The 21,346-nt window shown below is 46.3% G+C and overlaps 1 protein-coding gene across 2 annotated transcripts in view; it reads right to left on the bottom strand.

The window, feature by feature from the left end:
- FBXO40 (F-box protein 40) overlaps positions 1–20,722 on the bottom strand; it is a 35,775-nt gene extending 15,053 nt beyond the window's left edge. Inside the window, exons 1-3 of one of the 2 annotated variants that reach the window (XM_025193030.1) lie at positions 20,594–20,722; positions 11,789–11,818; positions 3,723–5,621 (exon numbers count right to left, since the gene is read on the bottom strand). In XM_025193030.1, the coding sequence (XP_025048815.1) occupies positions 3,723–5,621; positions 11,789–11,818; positions 20,594–20,602 (1,938 nt within the window). In that variant the 5' untranslated portion in view covers positions 20,603–20,722. The remainder of the gene's footprint in view (positions 1–3,722; positions 5,622–11,788; positions 11,819–20,593) is intronic. The other variant, XM_025193031.1, reaches the window with a different exon arrangement.
- Between the last annotated feature and the right edge of the window lie 624 nt (positions 20,723–21,346).

The raw sequence follows: 21,346 nt of genomic DNA, 5'->3' as shown, positions 1-21,346 counted from the left end.
GTTAGGGAAGTGCTAGTGAAATGTGTCTGAGCGACATCTCTGGAAACTGATGTCTTTTGTCTACAGACCTCCCTCACTTCTCACCCAGACTGAGATGGGCATTCCACTCATTGATTTCAAGACCAGAAGGGGCCACTGTGACCTGTTTGAGCTTTTTACATAGGTCATAACATTTCACACAGTAATTTCTGCATAAAGGTTTTACCGTGCGAGTGAATGAGAAAGCATATCTGTCGCAGAGCACCGAGGTGCCCTGCTCTTAGAGGGGCAGAAACTGCCAGAGGAAAAGCTCTGGCAGTGCATAGGGAGCCCTGGCAGGGAATAGGAGCCCTGGCAGGACATAACAAGCACAGCTGCGGGTTGCCCGGGGCAACCAGGAAGTCAGCTGACCGGAGGGGGCAGGGCCTGGCCTTCATAAAGCCCAGGGCTGAAGCCAGGCTGGCAGTTCCCTGTCAGCAGCCAGAGAGGCAGGAGCTCTCTCAGGCATGACACAAGAAGCAGTGAGAACTGCAAGTACTGCTTGAGCAGAGTTACAGAAGGCAGCTTGGGAGGCTTGAGCCGTGGTGTTAAGTTATAGCCAGGCAGTTACAGCCTAGGGGCTTGTGGTTTTGCTTTGGCGTTGTTTTGTTATTACACCGGTGGTTTGGGTGAGGCTATAGAGGTTGGAGGAGGCCTCATTGGGGACTCACAACAAAGGGTGAGGACCCCAGCACCCGAGTGGGCGCAGCATACTCATAGGGACCCACAGGGGTGGCCGGGCCCTAGCGCCAGTGAGGGCGCAGCATACTCAGGGGGAACCCACAGCGGCGTGCGGACCCCAGTGCCAGTGAGGGCGCAGCTTACGGGGTGCTTAGACCCCAGTCCCAGAGAAGGGGCACTTTGGAGAAGCCCCAGCGCGGGCGTAGCGAGCCCTAGAGAGGGGCACTTTGGAGAAGCACCAACATGGGCGTAGCGAGCCCTAGAGAGGGGCACTTTGGAGAAGCCCCAGCGTGGGCGTAGCGAGCCCCAGAGTGGGGCAACTATTGAGAAGCCCCAGCGTGGGCGTAGCGAGCCCCAGAGTGGGGCAACTATTGAGAAGCCCCAGCGTGGGCGTAGCGAGCCCCAGAGTGGGGCAACTATTGAGAAGCCCCAGCGTGGGCGTAGCGAGCCCCAGAGTGGGGCAACTATTGAGAAGCCCCAGCGTGGGCGTAGCGAGCCCCAGAGTGGGGCAACTATTGAGAAGCCCCAGTGCGGGCGTGACGGCCCCAGGAAGGGGGCAATATTTTAGAAGCCCAAGTGTGGGTATGACGAGCCCCAGGGAGGGGGCACTATTGAGAAGGCCCCGAGAGAGAGCGACAGCATTGAGAAGCCCAGTGCGGGCGTGACGAGCCCAGGAAGGGGGCAATACTTTAGAAGCCCAGGTGTGGGCGCGGAAAGCCCCAAGGAAGGGGGCGGCATTTTAGAAGCCCGAGTGTGGGCGCAGAGAGAGCCCCAGAAGGGGGGACATTATCGAGAAGCCCCAGTAAGGGCATAGCAGGCCCCAGGAGGGGACACTATTGAAAAGGCCCAGACAGGGGGCAACAGCTCAGAGAAGGCCCTGAGAGAGGGCGACGGCGCAGCGAAGGCCCGGAGCGGGCAAGGAGAGCCCCAGGAGGCTCAGTGTACGTAGAGAGACAAACCAACGTCTATCCCATCTGCGAGGCTTGGGGCGTGGTATCAGGGGTGGTTGGAGCCATGCGTAGCCCATAAGGCTAGGGTGCCCCGAAGCACCCATTTGTGCTGGACAAGATCCACGAGGGGTCCAGGAGTCTGTGTCCAAGAGGACATAAGGCAGCCTCCCAACTTAACTTAAGATCAAAGACGTGGCGGGTGAGAATAGAGGGTGCCCTTGGGCCGACTTGACACGGAGAGGGGGCCTCAAGATCACGGCCCTCCTGCAGGACCCTGCCGTGACAATATCTTTAAGAAAGACATCCAGTCTTGGTTTCAAGTGATCAAGAAAAATGCCTCACATCCCTCAGTAAGTAACTCCAATGGCTGATTATCTTTACCATTACAATTTTGCAACTTGTTTGTGGTTTGAATATGGCTAGCTTCAGTTTCCAGCCATGGTATCTATTTAGGTAGGTCAAGTCATACCCAAAGACTGATATATCTTCTCCCCGTAAGATGTACACACAAGCTATGGTTAAGTCACTAAATGGGCTCTTTTAATTGTCTCACTAAAAGTCTATTCTCAATCATTTTGTGGCCCTTCTCTAAACCCTCTCTAATTTTTTAACATCCCTTTGAAGTGTAAACATCAGAAATTGACTCAACATTACTAGAAGCAACATAGCAATATTCTCAGCAATGCAATATATAAAGTAACATATAGCTTTTCCCCTCCTGCTAAATATTTACTTTTTTAAATGCACCCAAGGATTGTATTGGCTATTTTGGTCATAGCTTTTTACTGAGAGTTCATATTCCTTTGGTTACCCATCGTAACCATAAGTGCCTTTCAGAATCATTGCCCTCCAAGATGCATCCTTTAGTAGAGCCTACATCTGTTGTCTCTAAATCTCTTACCCAGTATATTTAATCATGTTAAAGTTTCCAAGACCATTCAGCCCTTGACCTCTTGTAAGAATGATAGCAAGGCCACTAATTAACATCCACTGTGATGCTGAATATTTTGACTGGAAAAAAAATCTCAGATGTGCCAAAAGATTTTATTCAGATGACCAAGCAGCTGTCAGGTGGAGTTAATTTCCAGTCATCACCACTGTGAGAGAATTTTTTTTTACCAGTTAATTAAATATGAAGAGCTCCTATTTTATATCTGATCCTGTTAAACAGTTCAATTCCAAAGTCAAAGTTTCACAAAAACCTTGCAAACTTCCATTTTGTGAAAATGTTAGAAACTGGCATGAACATACAGGCTCCCTTCTCCATCACAGTGGGCAAGTCAACAATTAGTTTGCATGAATAAACTCCGGAGCAATCAGCTCCAGAGTTTATTATTGCACAGCACATGGAGCTTGATTGGAGCAGCCCCGGCTGGCAGGGCCCCAGGGGTCAGCCTGCCAGCCTGGGGCTGTGAATGGGCTGGTTGGGGCATGCGAGTGCTTAAGTGCAGGGCTAGCCAGCAGGCAGCCCCTGCACTGAAGTACCCTTGTGCCCCAGCCAGCTGGGTCAGGATCTATACATGTGCTGCTGCAAATGAAAAATCTCTGCAGCAGGGTAGTACCTGTATTTACAAGCTCTACCCTGCTGCTCAGTTTATTAGTTTCCTGCACCCTAATAGGGGCACATCTGTAGATGTTGAGATGAATTAGCTCCACAGTAAACATCTCATGTAGACATGCCCAGTGAGTACTTGTGAATGTTTCATTTTTTGCCAAGGATATAGTCATTTCAGGCTCTCTTTAAAAATTATAAAGGACCAAAAAAGGCACAAAGGTAAAAAGTCTGGTGCAGAACCTTTAAAAGCGTTGGAAAAGCTCAGCTCACACCAGGCAAAGAATAAAGTACTTGTATTTCCTTTTTAATGAGCCTATCCTACAAATATCTTTCTTTCTCAATGACTAATTGAATCAGAGATGCATTCACTTTCTGATGAAGTGAGCTCTTGCTCATGAAAACTTCTGCAACTCTGATTCAGCTAATCTATAGGGTTCATCCCTGTCCTGCCTTCTGCCTGGCTTCAGTTTAACATAGTTAACTACCTCTCTCTTCTTTCTCAAAGATTAGTTACTTGCCTTTTTACGAGCTCTCCATGAAGTGCCTCCATGAGAATATCTCTTTCTCTCCCACAGCAGGAAGACCATTCCTCTCTCCTGAAGCAGAGTGGCACAGATGTCCCTCATTAGCACGGACACTTGGGACAACTGAGACAAGCTGAAGCTATCTAAGAAGCTGGCAATGTATTTCAGCAGTTCTGCTGGGAGGCTGCTTAGAGAGCACTTATCTTCAACTTGAATCCTCATTTTGAAGTTGCATTTCTCTGATTCAGAAAGAACAGGGTCAACCAGTGGTTTAATAGCAAATGTCTTGAGAGGCTGGCTGTAAATAACCTTTGCTTTATGACCGGGAGGACGGAAATTGTTCTGAACAAAAGTACATCCCAAGTAGGCAAGGGGACAACGGTGTTGGAACCACCTGTCCAGACATGACTGGATATCAGCATGCACATTCTTGAAATGTGAAGGAAACTCATCCCTCCTGAAGAAGTGATTGCACATGAATGTGAATATTGAGCTGCTTTTATTATGCCTTCTAGTCACACTTTGTGTATAAAGCTCTACATGGAGTTCTGGGGGGTTCTGTGCATCCAGAACATCTGCTAGAGTTGTCCTAGCAGAGAAGGGTTCTGCTTGAAATGTGTATGTCTGTGTTCCAAAATCCATGAACAGTCCATCAATACTCTTTGCTTCGGATATCTCGTGACCTTTCAGTTCTTTTTCCAATGCACACAGTAATGTAGTTCTGACTACATCTGATTTGGGTAGTTCTTCCACATTTATTCCCAACTCTGAAGTATCCACTGACTTGTTCGCACTTGGCATCTTATGTCCCAGGGCATCTCCAAGTCGTGCTCTTTTGCCATAATAGCTGGTAGGCACTTTAAAGGTACAGACGGTTTTCACTTCTTGATGCTCCAAGTTCCCATAGACAAAATCTTTTTCTTTGGGTGTGCAAGCAGCTAACTGGCCAAAATGGATAAGCATTCTCCCATGATGCACCAGGTACATGTTATAACCACCTACATCAACTTCTTTTTTCAACCTTTCCAGAACCCCATCTTGCCAAGGGGCCAGGCCTGTCTTTTCTGCAGGTATATTGACTTCATGAGGTTTTTTGTCATCTTTTGGGTCCTCCGTGGCAGATGCCTCCATTGACTTCTCTTCGGGTTTGTCTCCAGAAGAAACTGGCACTGTTTTCTTGGAGTTTCCACATTCCTTTTTTTCTGTGGTTTCTGATGAGCCTGTTACCTTGCAAGCTGAAAGTTCCTTGCTAAAAATGTTTTCCCAGGTTTTGTAACCTAACAGGTCCATCCCCTCTTTGTCTATTGCCAACTCCTCACGCTCGAGTTGGCTCAGCTCTACCACTTGGCCATCATTTTCTGTAGAACCACAGAATGCTCCTCCAACAGCTCCTTGTTCTAAACGTGCATCTTCAACCATTAGCGCTTCCATTTCATCATCTTCTCTCCACTCAGGAAACAGCTCAGCCACCTTCAGATTCCTAAAAAGAATCTTCTGATCTCGGAGGGCTAGTGCTGTATCCAGACACTCTTCGTTATGTGGTTCCTTCATAATGTTCTGATGTAGGATAGTGTCTGAGTCCACATTTGGCCAGCGATTCCATTCCATAGAGCAACACACAATGCTGGCTGGACAGACCTGAAGGTGCTTTGCCAGCTTAAAGCGGGCCATGGAGAAAGGGCAGCCATAGGCTGAGTTGAGGCATGCTACCTGCTCGAGGGGACATAGGAGTTGGTGTTCTTCCTCTTTGCACTTGTGAAAGGCAGCGCCACAGTGCAAGTGGCAGTTGATCACCATGCAGGAGATGGTGGGCTCGATGGGGACTCGGCAGTACCGGCTGAAACATTTCTCACAGTGTTTGTGCTGCCCAGGGGGGTTCCTCTGAGGCCTGCCCTATGTACATTGAGGATGAAAAGACAGTAAGAAAACACAGTTATTTTTGGAAGGTGCAGGAAAGGCTAGGGTCAGTTAGTCAGAGTGGGTTTGACTCCTATATGCTAAGTGATACTGCTAACCTGATGCTGTAGTCTAGGGATGTAAAATTTGTTTGACCATCCTGACCCAGATCTGGACTGCGGGGCTCCTTGCAAGCCTCATTCAGACCCACCTCCAGCATCAGAACAAGTGGTAGTGGCATTAACCCCAAGGGCTGCCTGAGCCATTTCGTTGGCTCAGGGAGTCACAAGGGTTAACGCTGCCATTACTCACCCTGCCACCACTGAAACAAATCCCCAGTGGGACTCCATACCCATAAATTTGGTGGTAGGCTGAGCAATAGTGATGTTAGCCCATGAGGTTTCCTGATCTGACAGAGCAACTCAGGCACCCTTGGGTGTTAACACAGCAATCGCTTGTCTGGCTGCTGCTAAAACAAGACCCCAGTGGGGCTTCATACCTGGGAATTCGGGGGTGGGGCGAATGACGGTGGCATTAACTCTTGTGGCTCCCTGAACCAACACAGGGACTCAGGGAGCTGTGAGGGTTAATGCTACCGCCACTCATCCTGCTGATGAGTTTCTGGACCCTCCTCAAGCCCCATGGGCCAGATGACAGATCTGTAGGCCATATCTGGCCCATCTGGCCCTTGGGACTAGTCTAAAAAGCAATGATGTAGAAGTGTTCATTTAGATCTGTGCTCTGCTTGTCTCAGACTCAGATTTGCTGACAGTCCTGATCTCAGTAAGCTCTTTTTGCTCTTTTATGTGTTAGCCCAACAGAAGCAGCATAACTCTGAAAGATTTTAACTTCATCCCAGCATCTAGTCAACATCTGTATATGGGCTTAGATACCAGATCTTATCAGCCTTTACAGAAGAGTGAACATATGATGTACCACCCTACAACAGTGTATTTTGAATGAACTGTGGAATTACACTGGGAAAAGTTGGGTACAAGTATACCCCTGTACATTACACTGGTATAAGTATGTCTCTGCCCCTATCTGGGAGTAGCTATGTGCTATGGGAAAACAGGTTTTTATATGCTCCCACCATTAGTTAAAAGTGAGGCTTTGTAATAGTGCCTACTGAGGGCACCTATTCCCATATACCTGCTCATCTGTCCAGTCTGGGTCATGGTGCAAATTATACCAGTGTACAAAACCAATGTAATTTACACTGATGTAAATCTGTTGTGAGTCTAGATCCTATGTCAGGGAATTAGCACCCTTATCCCCTTGTATTATGTCAGTTTCTCTGCAGGAGGGCCCCTCTCAAAGTCTAGGCATCTTGAGAGGAAGCTTCTGAACTGGAAAACACAGAGCTCAGCAGTGGCTAGTAATGAATCATAGAGAAGTAGGGCTGGAAGTGGGGTGGTGCTGGGTGTTAAGGTGCATGTTTGACAATCCAGATGTCACAAGGCTGAGGCTATAGCAGAACCATTCGTGGTATGGTCCTGTCAGATTCCAACAAATCTGTGAATTATGCAGGCAAATTCTGTAGGTGCCAAATATCTTGTCACGCAAAGACACAAAAAAGGAAAGGGCTGGAAGGGAACCTCCAGGGGTCATCTAGTCCAATCCCCTGCCTGAGGCAGGATCATCCTATCCAAATCATCCTATACAAATCCATAGTCTACACTCTTCATTAAACTACCGTCAACCCTAACACAGCACAACACACAATACCCTACGAAGGACCCACAGCAGCCAACGTCCTGTTTCTATGAAAGATTGTTAATATATATGTGAGAGATCCCATGTAGAGGGGTACAAAGGAAGGCAACCCCCCCAGTCCATACCAATCTGACCAAGGGGTAAAATTCCTTCCTGACCTGAAATATGGTGACTGAGTGGGGGGCAAGGCCATGGTCTTGTGATTGCAGAGCCATTGGCCATCAGCTTTGAAAACTCATAGCAATCAGGAGAAGTCCCAGATGATTGGAAAAGGGAAAACATAGTGCCCATCTTTAAGAAAGGGAAAAAGGAGGATCCAGAGAACAGCAGACCAGTTAGCCTCACCTCGGTCCCTGGAAAAATCATGGAGCAGATCCTCAAGGAATCCATTTCTAAACACTTAGAGGATTAAAAAGTGATAAGGGATAGTCAGCATAAATTCACCATGGGCAAGTCATGCCTGACCAACCTGATTGCCTTCTATGATGAGAGAACTGGCTCCGTGGATGCGAGGAGACCAGTGAATGGGGTGTACCTTGATTTTAACAAAGCTTTTGATATGGTCTCCCAGAACATTCTTCAAGGAAGTATGGGCTGGATGAATGGACTGTAAGATGGATGGAAAACTGGCTGGAGCATCAAGCTCAGAGAGTAGTAATCAATGAGTCAATGTTTGGTTGGCAGCCGGTATCAAGTGGTATGCCCCAGGGGTCGGTCCTGGTGCTGGTTTTGTTCAATGTCTTCATCAGTGACCTGGAAGATGGCATAGAGTGCACCCTTAGCAAATCTGCAGCTGACACCAACCTGAAGGGAATAGTAGATACACTGGAGGGTAGAGCTAGGATTAAGAGAGACCTAAACAAATTAGAGGATTGGGCCAAAAGGAATCTCATGAGGTTCAACAAGGACAAGTGCAAAGTCCTGCACTTAAGATGGAACAATCCCATGCACCAGGACAGGCTGGGGGCTGACCACCTGGGCAGCAACTCTGCAGAAAAGACCTGGGGGTTACACTGGACAATAAGTGGAATATGAGCCAAGAGTGTACTCTTGTTGCCAGCTAACAGCATACTGGGCTGCATTGGTAGAAGTGTTGCCAGCAGGTCAAGGGAAGTGATTACTCCCCTCTATTCAGCACTGGTGAGGCCACATCTGGAGTACTATGCTCAGTTTTGGGCCCCCCACTACAGAAAGGATGTGGACCAACTGGAGAGAGTCTAGCAGAGGGTGACAAAAATGGTAAGGGGGCTGGGGAACATGACTTATAAGAAAAGACTGAGGTAACTGGGCTTATTTAGTCTAGAGAAGAGGAGACAGAGGGGACTTAATAGCAGCCTTCCACTAACTGAAGCTGGCTTTGAAAGAGGGTGGAGCTAAACTGTTCTCAGTGGTGGCAGATGACAGAACAAGGAGCAATGGTCTCAAGTTGCAGCAAGGGAAGTTTAGGTTAGATATTAGGAAACATTTTTTCGCTAGGAGTGTAGTAAAACACTGAAACAGGTTACCCAGAGAGGTGGTGGAAGCTCCATCCTTGGTGGTTTTCAAGACCTGGCTAGACAAAGCTTTGGCTGGGATGATCTAGTTGGGGATGGTCCTGAGGTCCCTTCCGATCCTAACTTTCTATGATTCTATGGTCCACTGATAAAGATATTTATCCATGTTAGTCTGAAATTAGTCAGAAGGCAAGGTACATATGCACCTTTATAGATTAACTAAATAAGATATATGTAGAGAGCACAAGCTTTAGTGACCCTAAGTTCACTTCATCATTGTCTCAAGGTGATTATGGGGAACAAACCTGTCCTGGCTAAAGACAGCCTCCTAACCTCAAACAGTGTCCCTCAAGCAACAGGCTACCTAACTCCCATCCTCACCAAGGCACCAAGCCTTGCAATGGAGCCAAATGCCTGCGGTGCCCCCATGTTAACACACACCACATCATTGCTGGACTAAATATCAAGGAGTGTAACATTCAAGGTTCATTCACTTTCAACTCTACCAACACCATAACCTGCTTACAATGCCTATCTGCTGTCTATACCAAACAGATGAGTAAATCTTTATGTGCAAGAATGAATGAATACCAATCTTTCACCAGCTGCAGAAAGACACAAAGGCCTGTGTCAGAACACTTTAACCTCTCTGGACACTCCATCGCTTACCTCAGGATTGCTGTTCTCAGGCAGAAAATTTTTAAAAACCATTTTGACCATGAAATTGCAGGACAAGAAATAATCCATGAACTGGACTGTGTTAAGTATGGTTTAAACAGGGACTATGGCGTTTTAGACCATTACCTGGATTATCTTTTGTGATCTTTTTGTTTCTATGGGTTCTTTGCTCATATGCCTCTTACAGTATTCCTCCTTCCCCTCCCTCCTTTCTTCCTCCTGCTTTCCCATGTATTGTATTATAATCACTCACTCCACTTTATTCTCTGCTCTATACTGTCCTTCACAGCATCTGATGAAGTGAACTTGAGTTTATGAAAGGCTGTGCTCTCTTTCTCTGTATATCTTAGTCTATAAAGGTGCATATCTACCCAACCAATTAAATCCATTCTCCTTTTCTTCTTCACAAGGACAAGTCCTGTTTGCCAGAGAGCTTTCTTTGCCCTTTATCTTCAACAACGTATGGAGGAAAGCAAAGAGACCAAGGAAGAGGGGCTGGTAGACATGAGTTCAGGATGTGGAGAGTGGAGCTGGCAAGGATCCAGCTTGTGAGAAAGCTCTTCCCTCCACTGAAAACATGGGAACAGGGGTTATCGGAGTCTCTCTTCTGCCTTGGGGCAGAATCACTTGGTAAGGGGGCCAGACAGGGAGTTAGGAGCAGAGCAGAGGAGACTCCTTTTAAGGAGAAGTAAGACTCAGGTGGTGTAAAGACAATGGAGCACCAATCTGGTTAGTTCGTACATGTGTGGCTCTGGTGTCAGAAATTATTTAGGGAATCAAAATATTTCTCTTAACCAGGAGGGATATTTAAACATCAGCTCCTGGTCCTGCTTTTTATTTTGCATCTCACCACAACCAGCAGAGAGACTGCACAGAGCAAGCTGGCACCATGCTGCAACAGTTTGATCAGGCTTTGCTCATATCTGGGCACGTGTACACAATGTGAAACAATAAACTCTGGCATTTATTGTGTCAGAGTTTATTGCTCCTGGGCACACTGTTTGAATGCGTGCCTGAGACCGCAGCATGTTGAGCTGAATCAGACCAGCCATGGCTGGCAGGAGGCCCAGGGGGTCACCCTGCCACAAACTACATCATATAACAGGGGCAGATCCTATTACATGTACTGGTGACAATGAGACATCTAAGGGTGGCTTTCTATTCCCTTGTCTATATTTGGTTGTTTACATGGATTTTTTTGTTTGTTTAAGAGCCAAAAGTGCCACTTACAGGCAGGGATGCTGTTCCTGGCTGCATAGTGTACAGTCAGGAATGCTGTGCCTGGGTGCATAGTGTCCATGTACATAACCAGGTACTCTCAGAAACTAGGCAAGTGCAGTAGCAACAAGAAAGAGGATGTCTTTCCTGTCTTTCACTCCTCTAGGGCCTAAAGCACTTATCTAGGAAGCTAAAGGATCTGAGTTTTAGGCCTTGCTCACCCACAAGGGATTGCAAACATGGGTCTTTCTGACTTAACAGCAGTGTTCTAACAACCACACAACAGGTTAGGTGTTATTCAGGGCTCCTTTTGAAGCTAAGCCAGACTAGAGGAGGGCATTTCTTCCTTGCTGGGAGCAAGGGCCCATGCTAGCTAGAAGTAAAAGATAGAAGGCCCTCCTCCGTTCCTGAGTCCAGTTTTCTATAGTCTTGTGTTTTGGTCAACCACATTTTCAGGCCCTGAGTGCCACTATTCATCCACAAGGGACACGTGTGTGTACCCAGCTACATTTGTGCCAGTCTGGGCATGCATGTAATCATCTCTGAAGACAGTCTACAAAACTAGGCTTTGCACACAGTCTACCTCTGCTTAAATACGATTTTTGGCACTTTAGACCAGTGGTTCCCAACCTTTTTAGACCGCGGACTGGCAAACTATGGATGGGAAGTGACCAAGGACTGAAAGTGACCAGGGACCAGCAAACTGCGGACCAGCATAATGTGGACTGACAGACAACCCTTTTTTATACTGAGTATAAAAAAGGGTTGGCTACCAGTCCGCACTACGCTAGTCACTTCCAGCCTTCCGGCCCAGCAGCCAACCCTTTGCAGCCTGGTACTGGGTTGTGGCCCAGGAGCTGGGAACCTCTGCTTTAGAGGACCAAAAGTGCCATGTAGATGACCAAATCAGAAGCTTTTTTTATTTTCCTTTGATCTGCAACAAAGAATGGTACAAAGCTGGAGAATTTATATGCACTCAAGGTAAAGAAAGGATATTGGCAACTTTGCTGGCACTGTCTTAAAACAAGTGAATCATATTTTCTTCTCAACAGGACCTACCATAGCTCCAGTGGACTGTCTTGGTTGGCTCTGGGAGAAAAAGGCACAAAATTAGTAAATTAATCAAACTTCTTCTTTTTCAGTAAACTAAAAAATACAGTGGCACCAGTACTCCAATGCCTAGACATTAGTACTTTGCAGTTCCCTGCAGAACATTCAGTTGCAAACACCCCATCCTAACAAACAGCAGCAGCTGTGACAGAGGAAGTGGACTAGGGCCCAGTGTGCTATAAGATCCTTCTTCTCTCCTATTCACTGAACCCTATTCTTTGTGCTGTTTCCTGGAAAGGAGTGATACTGTAAGAATTAATGAGAGGGAATCAGTAATAATACTACAGGAAGGAAACTGACATATATTAATACGAGGGCTGTGCGAAATTTCAACAAGTGTTTCATTTCAAAGCTCTTTCAATGCATTTCAAGCTTGAAACAGTGAAATCAAAATGAAGCAAAAGGCTTAGAAACAGCTTCAAAATGAAATGAGGGCACTCGAAACGTTTCAAAAGTTTCAAAACATTTTAAGTTTCGAAGCAACCCAGTGGTGAGCAGCAGGGGAGAGCCAGGGCTGCGCTCCAAGCAGCTCCAGCAGCCCCATGGAGCTCAGCCCGGCAGTGGAGAGCCAGTGGTGGAGCCGCTCGGATCGCAGCCCTGGCCAGTGCCTCTCCCCTGCCTCCCGCTGCCAGGCTCAGCTCTGTGGGGCTGCGGAGCCTCCCGCTGTGCTCACCAGGGCTGTGCTCTGAGTGGCTCCACCACTGGCTCTCCCACCGCCTTCCGCTGCCAGGCTGAACTCCATAGGACTGGCAGAGTTGCTTGGAGTGCAGTCCTGGCTCCAAGCACAGCCCCACAGAGCTGAGCCTGGCAGCGGGAGGCGGTGGGAGAGCCAGTGGTGGAGCCACTTGGAGCGCAGCCCTGGCTGATGGCTCTCCCCTGCCTCCCACCACCAGGCTCAGCTGCATAGAGCTGGTGGAGCTGCTCAGAGCACAGCCCTGACTTTCCTCTGCCTCCCACCACTGAGCTGAGCTCTGTGGGGCTGGTGGAGCCAGTCAGAGCGCAGCCCTGGCTTTCCCCCATCTCCTGCCACCGGGCTGCGCTCTGAGCAGCTCCGCCAGCCCCACGGAGCTGAGCCTGGCAGCAGGAGGTGGGGCGAGCCACTGGCCAGAACTACATTCTGAGCGGCTCCACCATTGACTCTCCTGCCACCTTCTGCCACAGGGCTAAGCTCCATGGGGCTCGCGGAGCCGCTCAGAGTGCAACCTGGTGGTAGGAAGCAGGGGGAGCCAGGGCTGCACTCCAAGTGGCTCCACCAGCCCCACAGAGCTCAACCTGCCTTCCCAGCACTGCTGGACTCCTCCTGGGGGTGCAGGCCCCCAGATCTGTGCATGAAATGATAGAAGGCTGCTGCTTCTGTCTGGGCCCAGTGGCAAAACCAGTCTTCCCAGCACTGGGTGCAGGCTGTGCCCAGCACTGGTCACAGGCGGTAGTGCCAGCCTCGTGTTATCCCGAGTGCAGATTCGGGGGCCTGCACCACCGGGATGAGTCCGGCACAACCCCACAGCCCTCCCGGGGTTGTGGGCCCCAGATCTGCATGCAGGATGACAGGAGGCTGCCGCTGCTTGCAAGTGACATGAGTTTTGCTTGTCAGTACTTTGAGGTGCAGTTTCCCAGAAACACCTAGCTCCTTGAAACATGGCAGGCTTCATGCCCTCAGAAGGGGCTATCATCCTTGCAATTTTCATCTGAATCAGGCAAGAAATGACAAAGTTATAGGCATTTTCATAATTTCCCATTACAGCCTATGGGCAAAACGTCAAAACACTTCGAAACAGTGCAACAGTTTTGATGAAATAAAATGGAACAGTGCTTCAAAACGGAATGAAATGATGAAACGAAATACTGTCCCTTTGAAATGGCAAAACAGAATTCAAAACAAAACGGTGCTGTTTCACACAGCCCTAATTGATACCTATATTAAAACTTGACCTCTTTCAGTTTGAACTCTCAGCTCTGAAAGGATTTGTCATGCTTGACTATTCCATTGCTGCTTCTGGCTCTGACCAATGCCTGGTGATTCAGGGAGAGGTGAAAAACACCAGTGTTACATAGGATGGTGTAGCTTGAGCCCTGAATTGCTTGGATTTATAGATTCCCTTTTTGTTTCTATGCATAAAGTCAGTCAAAGCAGTGTGTTGATTTACGTATAACTCAACATTATTTCTTCATTCCTACAATACAGAACGAAATGGCCTTTCTCCAGCTTGCAGAGGCAGATCCAGGATTGTGTAAAGTGAGCTCTGCAAGCAACAACTCATATTGCAGGGGTAGCTGTACCCCTACTCTAAGCTTCCCATCTCCCCTGCCAGGACAGGCGGACAACACCACAGGATCAGCAGCCAGGACTTTTCTAAATCAGGAAAGAATCTCCCCCCTCCTGGGCTCTTGGCACCCCCTCCCTTCTCTACTCCGTCTCTTTTCCTCTCATTCACCTCCTCCCTCACCCACTGTTGCCCCACTGTCCCTGGATGCCCTATGGATGAGAGTGCATTCCAGAGCTGCTCTTGCCCCACACACGCTTCATTCTCCCTCCCCGGGCCTGCGCCTGGGCTGGCAGGGAACACCCTGGGGGACATGGTAGACAGGTGAACCCACCCACTGTCACCACTGCCACTTTCCCCAGCTGAGCCTGGTTCCCTATGCAGACTAGCTGGAGTGGGGCAGTAGTGACTTTAGAGTCCACCACAACCCCAGGTTAGCCAGAGACAGGGGGGGAGGGGATGTGTCACTGAACACAGAAGACAAGCAGGGGGGTGGAATTTTCACCTTATTTTGGAACTTACCAATAATCTCTGGCTGCTGCTCCCATGGCATGGTCTAAAGGGGAGGGCGACCATGTCCCTACAACCCCTCTGGATCCAGCCTTGCAAACTGGTAGGTTATCTGTAACAGGGGACCCAAGCCCTGTCATGGAGAAAGCACTGATGGACAGGAAAGGCCCCTTTAAGAACAGAACTTTTGTGGCCCAGAGCATCAAGAACTTGGACAGGAGAAGTGCCACTGCTGAGCAAGGTAAGAGGCTTAGCTCTGAACTCTGTAGAGGCAAGAAACCCCATCAGAAGAAGGAAACTGCTGGAACCAGGGGTGTGTCTGGGGGAAGGGGGTACAGTGGCACAGATGCATCCCCATTTCAGTCAGCTGTGTCATGGGAGAAGCAGCCAAGGGTGGGGGTTTTTTAAGTGCCTGAAGCAAATAAGAATCCTCACTCTCTTTCCCTCTGTGCTCAGCAGCATGTCTTCTCCCCTTCCCTTCCCTCCTGCTTCACCACCCATCAGTGCCATTGTCTCTGTGTACCCAGGAAACTCCAGAGACACTCCTGCCTAGTCCAGCTGGGCTCCCCACAGAGGTGGGTTCAATCTGCGCTCGGGATAACACAAGGTCACCCTCGGGATAACACGAGGCTGGCGCTGACCATACAGCAGCTCACAGGCAATTCAGGAAGTTTTTGAAAAGTGCAAGGGACAATTTCCTGGTGCAAGTGCTGGAGCAGCCAGCTAGGGGTCATGCTCTTCTTGATCTGCTGCTCACAAACCGGGATGATGTGGTGGGGAATGTAGTAGTGGATGTAGCAACTTAGCAGCAGTGACCATGAGATGACTGAGTTCAGGATCCTCAGGAAAGGAAGAATGGAGAGCAGCAGAGTAAAGACTCTGGACTTCAGAAAATCAGACTTCAACTTACTCAGGGAACTGATAGGCAGGATGAGTTCCTCCCCTGGGAGGGCAGTCTGAAGGAGAGAGGAGTCTAGGAGTCTACTTTAAATAAGTCTTACTGAGAGTACAGAAACAAACCATCTCAATGTGCAAGACTAGCAAGTATGGCAAAAGACCAGTTTGGCTTAGCAGTGAATTCTTCAGTAAATTAAATCACAAAAAGGAAGCTTATAAGAAGTGGAAACTTGGACACATAACTAGGGAGGAGTATAAGAGTATTGCTCCTGCATGCAGGGATGAGGTCAGGAAGGCCAAAGTGCAATTGGAGTTGCAGCTAGCAAAGGATGTGAATGGTAATAAGAAGGGTTTCTACAAGTATGTGGGTAGCAAGAGGAGGCTGAGGGAAAGTGTGGGTCCCTTACTGAATGGGGGAGGCATCCTTGTGACAGAATGCAGAAAAAGCTAAAATCTCATGAGGTTCAACAAGGACAAGTGCAAAGTCCTGCATTTAGGAACAATCCCATGCACCAGTACAAACTGGGGGCTGACAAGCTGGGCAGCAGCTCTGCAGAAAAGACCTGGGGGTTACAGTGGACAATAGGCTGAATATGAGCCAGCAGTGTGCCCTTGTTGCCGAAAAGGCTAGCGGCATACTGGGCTGCATTGGTAGGCGTGTTGCCAGCAGGTCAAAGGAAGTGATTATTCCCCTCTACTCAGCACTGGTGAAGCCATATCTGGAGTGTTCAGTTTTGCTCCACCCCCAACTACAGAAAAGATTTGGATAAATTGGACAGAATTCAGCGGAGGGCAACAAAAATGGTGAGGGGCCTGAGGGACATGACTTCTGAGGAGAGGGTAAGGGAACTGGGCTTAATGGGTGCCTATACACATCATGGAGTTTAATTCTCATTAAATTAAATAGGTTTATAACATTTAAATTTGTTTATTTTGGAGTGTAACATCAGTGTTTGCATGAATTAGGTTTTTTAATGAATTACGATTTGGATCCTTGCACCAGTGTTTGCACACAGTTGGTTTTCAAACTAATTAAGCCTAGTCCCCAGCCAGTGACATAGAAGAGCAGGACAGTCCAGTGCTGCCCTGCCTCCAGCCCGGGGCCCCTCACCTGTGCCCTGCCCCACAGCTGTGGGTGCACGGAGCTGGCAAACAGCACAAGAAAAAAAAGCAGAAGCAATTTGAAAGTGGAAGCAACTTGAAGGGGTGAACTACAAAAAAGTCGCAGTGCCATTTGGTGGACAGAGATGCTCACTACATGTCTTTGAGTGCCTCTGTGTTTGCACACAATGAATCTATGGACATGACACTTTAATTCCTGGTGAGCCAAACTAAACTACATTTGAGGAGTTTTACTTTTGTACACCAGAAGGACTTTTAAAGCATCCAGAAAACCTGCTCGTGCAAACAGTTACACCATTGCAGCTCATGAAAGGGCAAAAAATGTGGTGTATACCAAGATGCAATTAGTCTAGAGAAGAGAACACTGAGAGGAGATTTAATAGCAGCCTCCAACTACCTGAAGGGTGGTTCAAAAGACAATGGAGCTAGACTGTTCTCAGTGGTGGCAGATGACACCAATAAGGAGCAATGGTCTCAAGTTGCAGCAAGGGAAGTTTAGGTTATATATTAGGAAGAATTTTATCATAAGGAAGGTAGTAAAACACTGGAACAGGTTACCCAGAGAGGTGGTGGAATCTCCATCCTTGAAGGTTTTTAAGACCCAGCTAGACAAAGCTAGTTGGGGATGGTCCTGCTTTGAGAAGGGGGCTGGACTAGATGACCTCCTGAGGTCCCTTCCAACCCTAATTTTCTATGATTCAGTCTTGAAGTCCAATATTCATATATTTTAAAAGATAAGATCTTTCTCTCATGGCTGTATTAGTTTTTATCTGCATTTAAGCAGCTCAGAAGAGCAAGACACTGGGCAGTTTATTTCTCACTGGCAGCATCCCTGCCACTTTGATTCTTATAGTATTTCATTGCTAAATGTAATCTCTAAAAATAGTCTCAGCCAGGACTTACATAAGGTTAGAGGAAGGCTGGGTATGTTACGCAGTAATAAAAAACATGAATGTTTGAACAGTACTTTCCACTGAAGGACTAAATTCAGGACAAACCATTGATATCTATACCTATATATCTATCTAGATATCTAGATATACACACAGCAATTGACATATATATAGAATATATATGTGTGTGTGTATGTGGGTATTTATATAAACATACATACATATACATATAGACATATACATATATGTATATACATACATACATATATGTATGTATGTATGTATGTATATATAAATACCCACATACACACATATATATATATAAATTTGACTGGTAACTAATGCATGTAAGCATTCATTTCACTTACAATTTGCACAAGTCCATTGGGTGCAGAATGCAAAAAGTGTAGTCTACAGAATTTCTGGAGCTGATCCTGCTTTCAGTTATACTAGCGTAAAATGAAACTAATTCTATCTGCTGCAAAAATAAAACACCTCATTCGCTCTTACCAGAGATGAACAGAGGACAGAGCCTGAAGTTTAGATTCAGTATCATAGTTCATGTGAGCTCATACCTGATCTTTTTAATCTGGGCCTTATCAACTTTTTATAGCCTAAAAGAGGAGAAGAGTGACTTTTCATCTCTTTTGCTGAATATCCAACTTGCTTGATCTGATTTTTCATATTAAGCATCAATCTCCACCAGAGCCTAATGGGTTTTTGCTTCCCTGTCATTTAGTCAGTAATCAGAAGCTCTGTCTTCAGATGTTGGCCGATGACTATTGCTGATGCAAGATGCAATAAATTATGGCTCACTCTCCAGCAGCAATATCAACTCAAAATACCAACAGATGCTAAAATAATTCTGGGGTCAGTAAAGGTAACAGATAAAATTCTAAGGTACACAAGGAGCAAATAGGTTGAATAAGGAGAACAAACTTTTCTGAACTTGGCTACAGCTTTGAAATGGGTTGTATTTCTCAGTCTCTTGGCCAGGGCTGGATTAACTCTTTAGTGGCCCTAGGCAAATAAACACATGGGCCCCAGGCTGGTTGAAACACGCCTCCCCACCTTGGCACTGCTGCCTGTGGGGATTAGGGCTCAGAGCCACAGCTAGGAAGCAGCTGCTGCTGCAGCGAGGCCTGCAGAGCGGAGGGGAAGGGAAGGGCAGGAAAGAGAGGTGAATGGGGCTATTTCTGCTGATGCTGTGGAGGGAAAGACCAGGGCTGCCAGCAGCTTAGGGCTATAGGCATGTGACTAGTTTGCCTATGCATTAATATGGCCCTGCTCTTGGCAACTGGCAAATAAATGCACAAAAATTGGGTTACATATTGAAAAGCTTGCTTGATATGTGTTCAAAACTACAGGAGTGTTCCAATTCTGTCCACTTTAGTAAAGAAAAATAATTTATATGTCTTTATGATAAATTCCATCATATTCAATTCCTGATCCTCAAAGGAAATTTACAAAACACTTCCCAGAGACGAGCCTATGAACTCCACTTCATCAACCTCCTGGATACTAAAAATCATGGACTAAATATAGACATTGGATTTATGACACATTATAACCTGCCTGACATCTGACTCCCCAGGTATCTCTCCACTTTCATCACCCTTCTCTCTCTTTTCCCCTCCTCCACCCCTCCCCAGCCTGTCTGTCACCCATTGACTCCTCAATCTACATTTACCTGCCTTGTATGCATACCACCCCAGCTGCTGGCTTCTTTACTTTTCATTCCATCCAGGAAGAGCACACACCAACTGCTGAAACTTCCTTAGCCTGACGAAGGGTTTTTGAACCCGAAAGCTTGCTTAATAACTATTTTCCAACTATTTGGGTTGGTCTAATAAGATATCAGATTCACCCAAGGAACCTTGTCTGCCTAGTTATCCCCATAACACTCCAGAATAAAACACATTTCTTGGCTTAGTGGGATTTCTTTATGTGACATCTGTTAGCACCTGGGAACTGTGTGGGGATGCAGCAGAAGTAGAGATGAACTCTTTGGAGCATAATGATGCTGAACTCTCATGTACTTCTGCTGATTATGTGCTATCTGCAATTTTTCAGTGGTTTATAACCTGGCCAAATTTGGTCAGATTTTATAGGACTGACAAAAGGCACCTCTCTAACAACAGGGCATATCATATTTCCATATTTCAAGCTTCTGAACTAAACAATTACAATACTTTCACATTTATAAGAATGTTACAGTTTCATTGCTAGAATTTTTTTTTAACTTTGCTCTAAGACAGAAAATTGAAAGGAACCCAGGATTGAAAATTTCAGTTCAAAAGGTTAAAATTTGGCAGTCATGAGCAACTAAAAGAGTCCTTATAATATTAAAAATATCAATTCTATGATGTGCCATCAACACTGTCTCTGTGTAATCCTATATTGTCTTAGAATCTACTTTGGGGCTAGACATGGAAATGTCTTCCTGTTTTTCCCCACTGTAGTTAGTTTTTAAAGTCTTATGAATGGCTTGCTTCAGGGCATCTCAAGGTTACTCCTGACTTTTTTTTCCAGCCCTTCACCTATGTATCTTGCAACCTTCTTTTTCAGAATACTTTGAAAATCCCAAAGGTTGAATCTTCATTTGACCTTCTGCCCTCTGCTTCTGCAACCTCATGTTGAAGTTGAAGTTTACAGCTTAGAGCCCATATTTTGAATTTTTTCTTAAATGTAATTTACAGTGTATATGCAATTGTTTTAGGGAAGTATATAAGCGAACCATTAAAATATTCAGAATTTGTATGGATTACTAGAAAAATAAAAAATAAAGTTTAAGGCCAACATTTTCAGAAGTGCTTACCAATATTGGGTGCCTCTGTTCTGGATGTTCAACAGGAGACATCCTGCATGTCAATTTTAGAGGTGTTGAGGTATAGTGGATAAAAACTGAGACACTGAGCACCAGTGAGCACTTATTTTTTATAAGGTTTTATAATCTAAGTGGTTTTATTTTAACCACTGAGATATGTAGGTTTCAGTTTTGATTTTTATGGCATAGCTGGGAAATAAAGCATAAGCTTGTTTTAATAAAGACTCTATTTACAAATCCTTACCTTGATCATAGGATCCCTGTGATAGCACCAAGACTCTTGGTTTTGCTCAGCAGTGTTGAAGTGAGGTGGAAAGGGATACGTAGGTGCAGAGAAAGAGGAACAAACAGAAAGACAGAGAAAGCCCAAGTAGAAAAGTATATCAAGTAGTTTGGGATGTTAAAAATAAAACCAGCACACTGAGCCATGTGACCATGTGGCTGGGCTTACAGGGATACCATTTCACTGTATTTATTAACACTGTCACTTCTGGAGTGATGTTTAACAGAGAAAGCAGGAGGGGAAGAAATGACTCATGTCTTTGGAATTGGGTGTTTGGTGAAATGGCTAATAAACATTTTCCACATACAAGAACTATTTTTTGTGTGTGTCCTGCAGTCCTTTAACACATCCATGCTACCACTTACCCAGAATTTAAATCTAACTGCCCATATTGGTCTGTGCCTTTCATTGGTCTCATAACTATGCTTTTTCCTCCTATTGTTATGAACTCCAGCAACAGAAACTAATACACAGTAATGGCATGTGTCTAATTGCCTGCAGACTTATTTCTGTACTGCAAAAAATCCAAAGATACAAGCTATTTCTATTTCATGCCTCTGCCATTTCTCGGGGGAAGGGAGGTGGGGAAGGGGAAGAGGGGAAAAGAGAGAGGAAGGGGGAGATACCACCTTGGTGGAGATCCAGAAGTATTCTGCTAAAGTCCAGGCCAAGAAAAGGCTTACAACTATCTTCAAGAACCAACTATAGCTATTA

The sequence above is a fragment of the Alligator sinensis genome, unplaced genomic scaffold (genome assembly GCF_000455745.1).
Source record: "Alligator sinensis unplaced genomic scaffold, ASM45574v1 scaffold538_1, whole genome shotgun sequence".
NCBI classification, from domain to species: Eukaryota; Metazoa; Chordata; order Crocodylia; family Alligatoridae; genus Alligator; species Alligator sinensis.
This window is presented reverse-complemented; position numbering and strand designations above follow the sequence as displayed.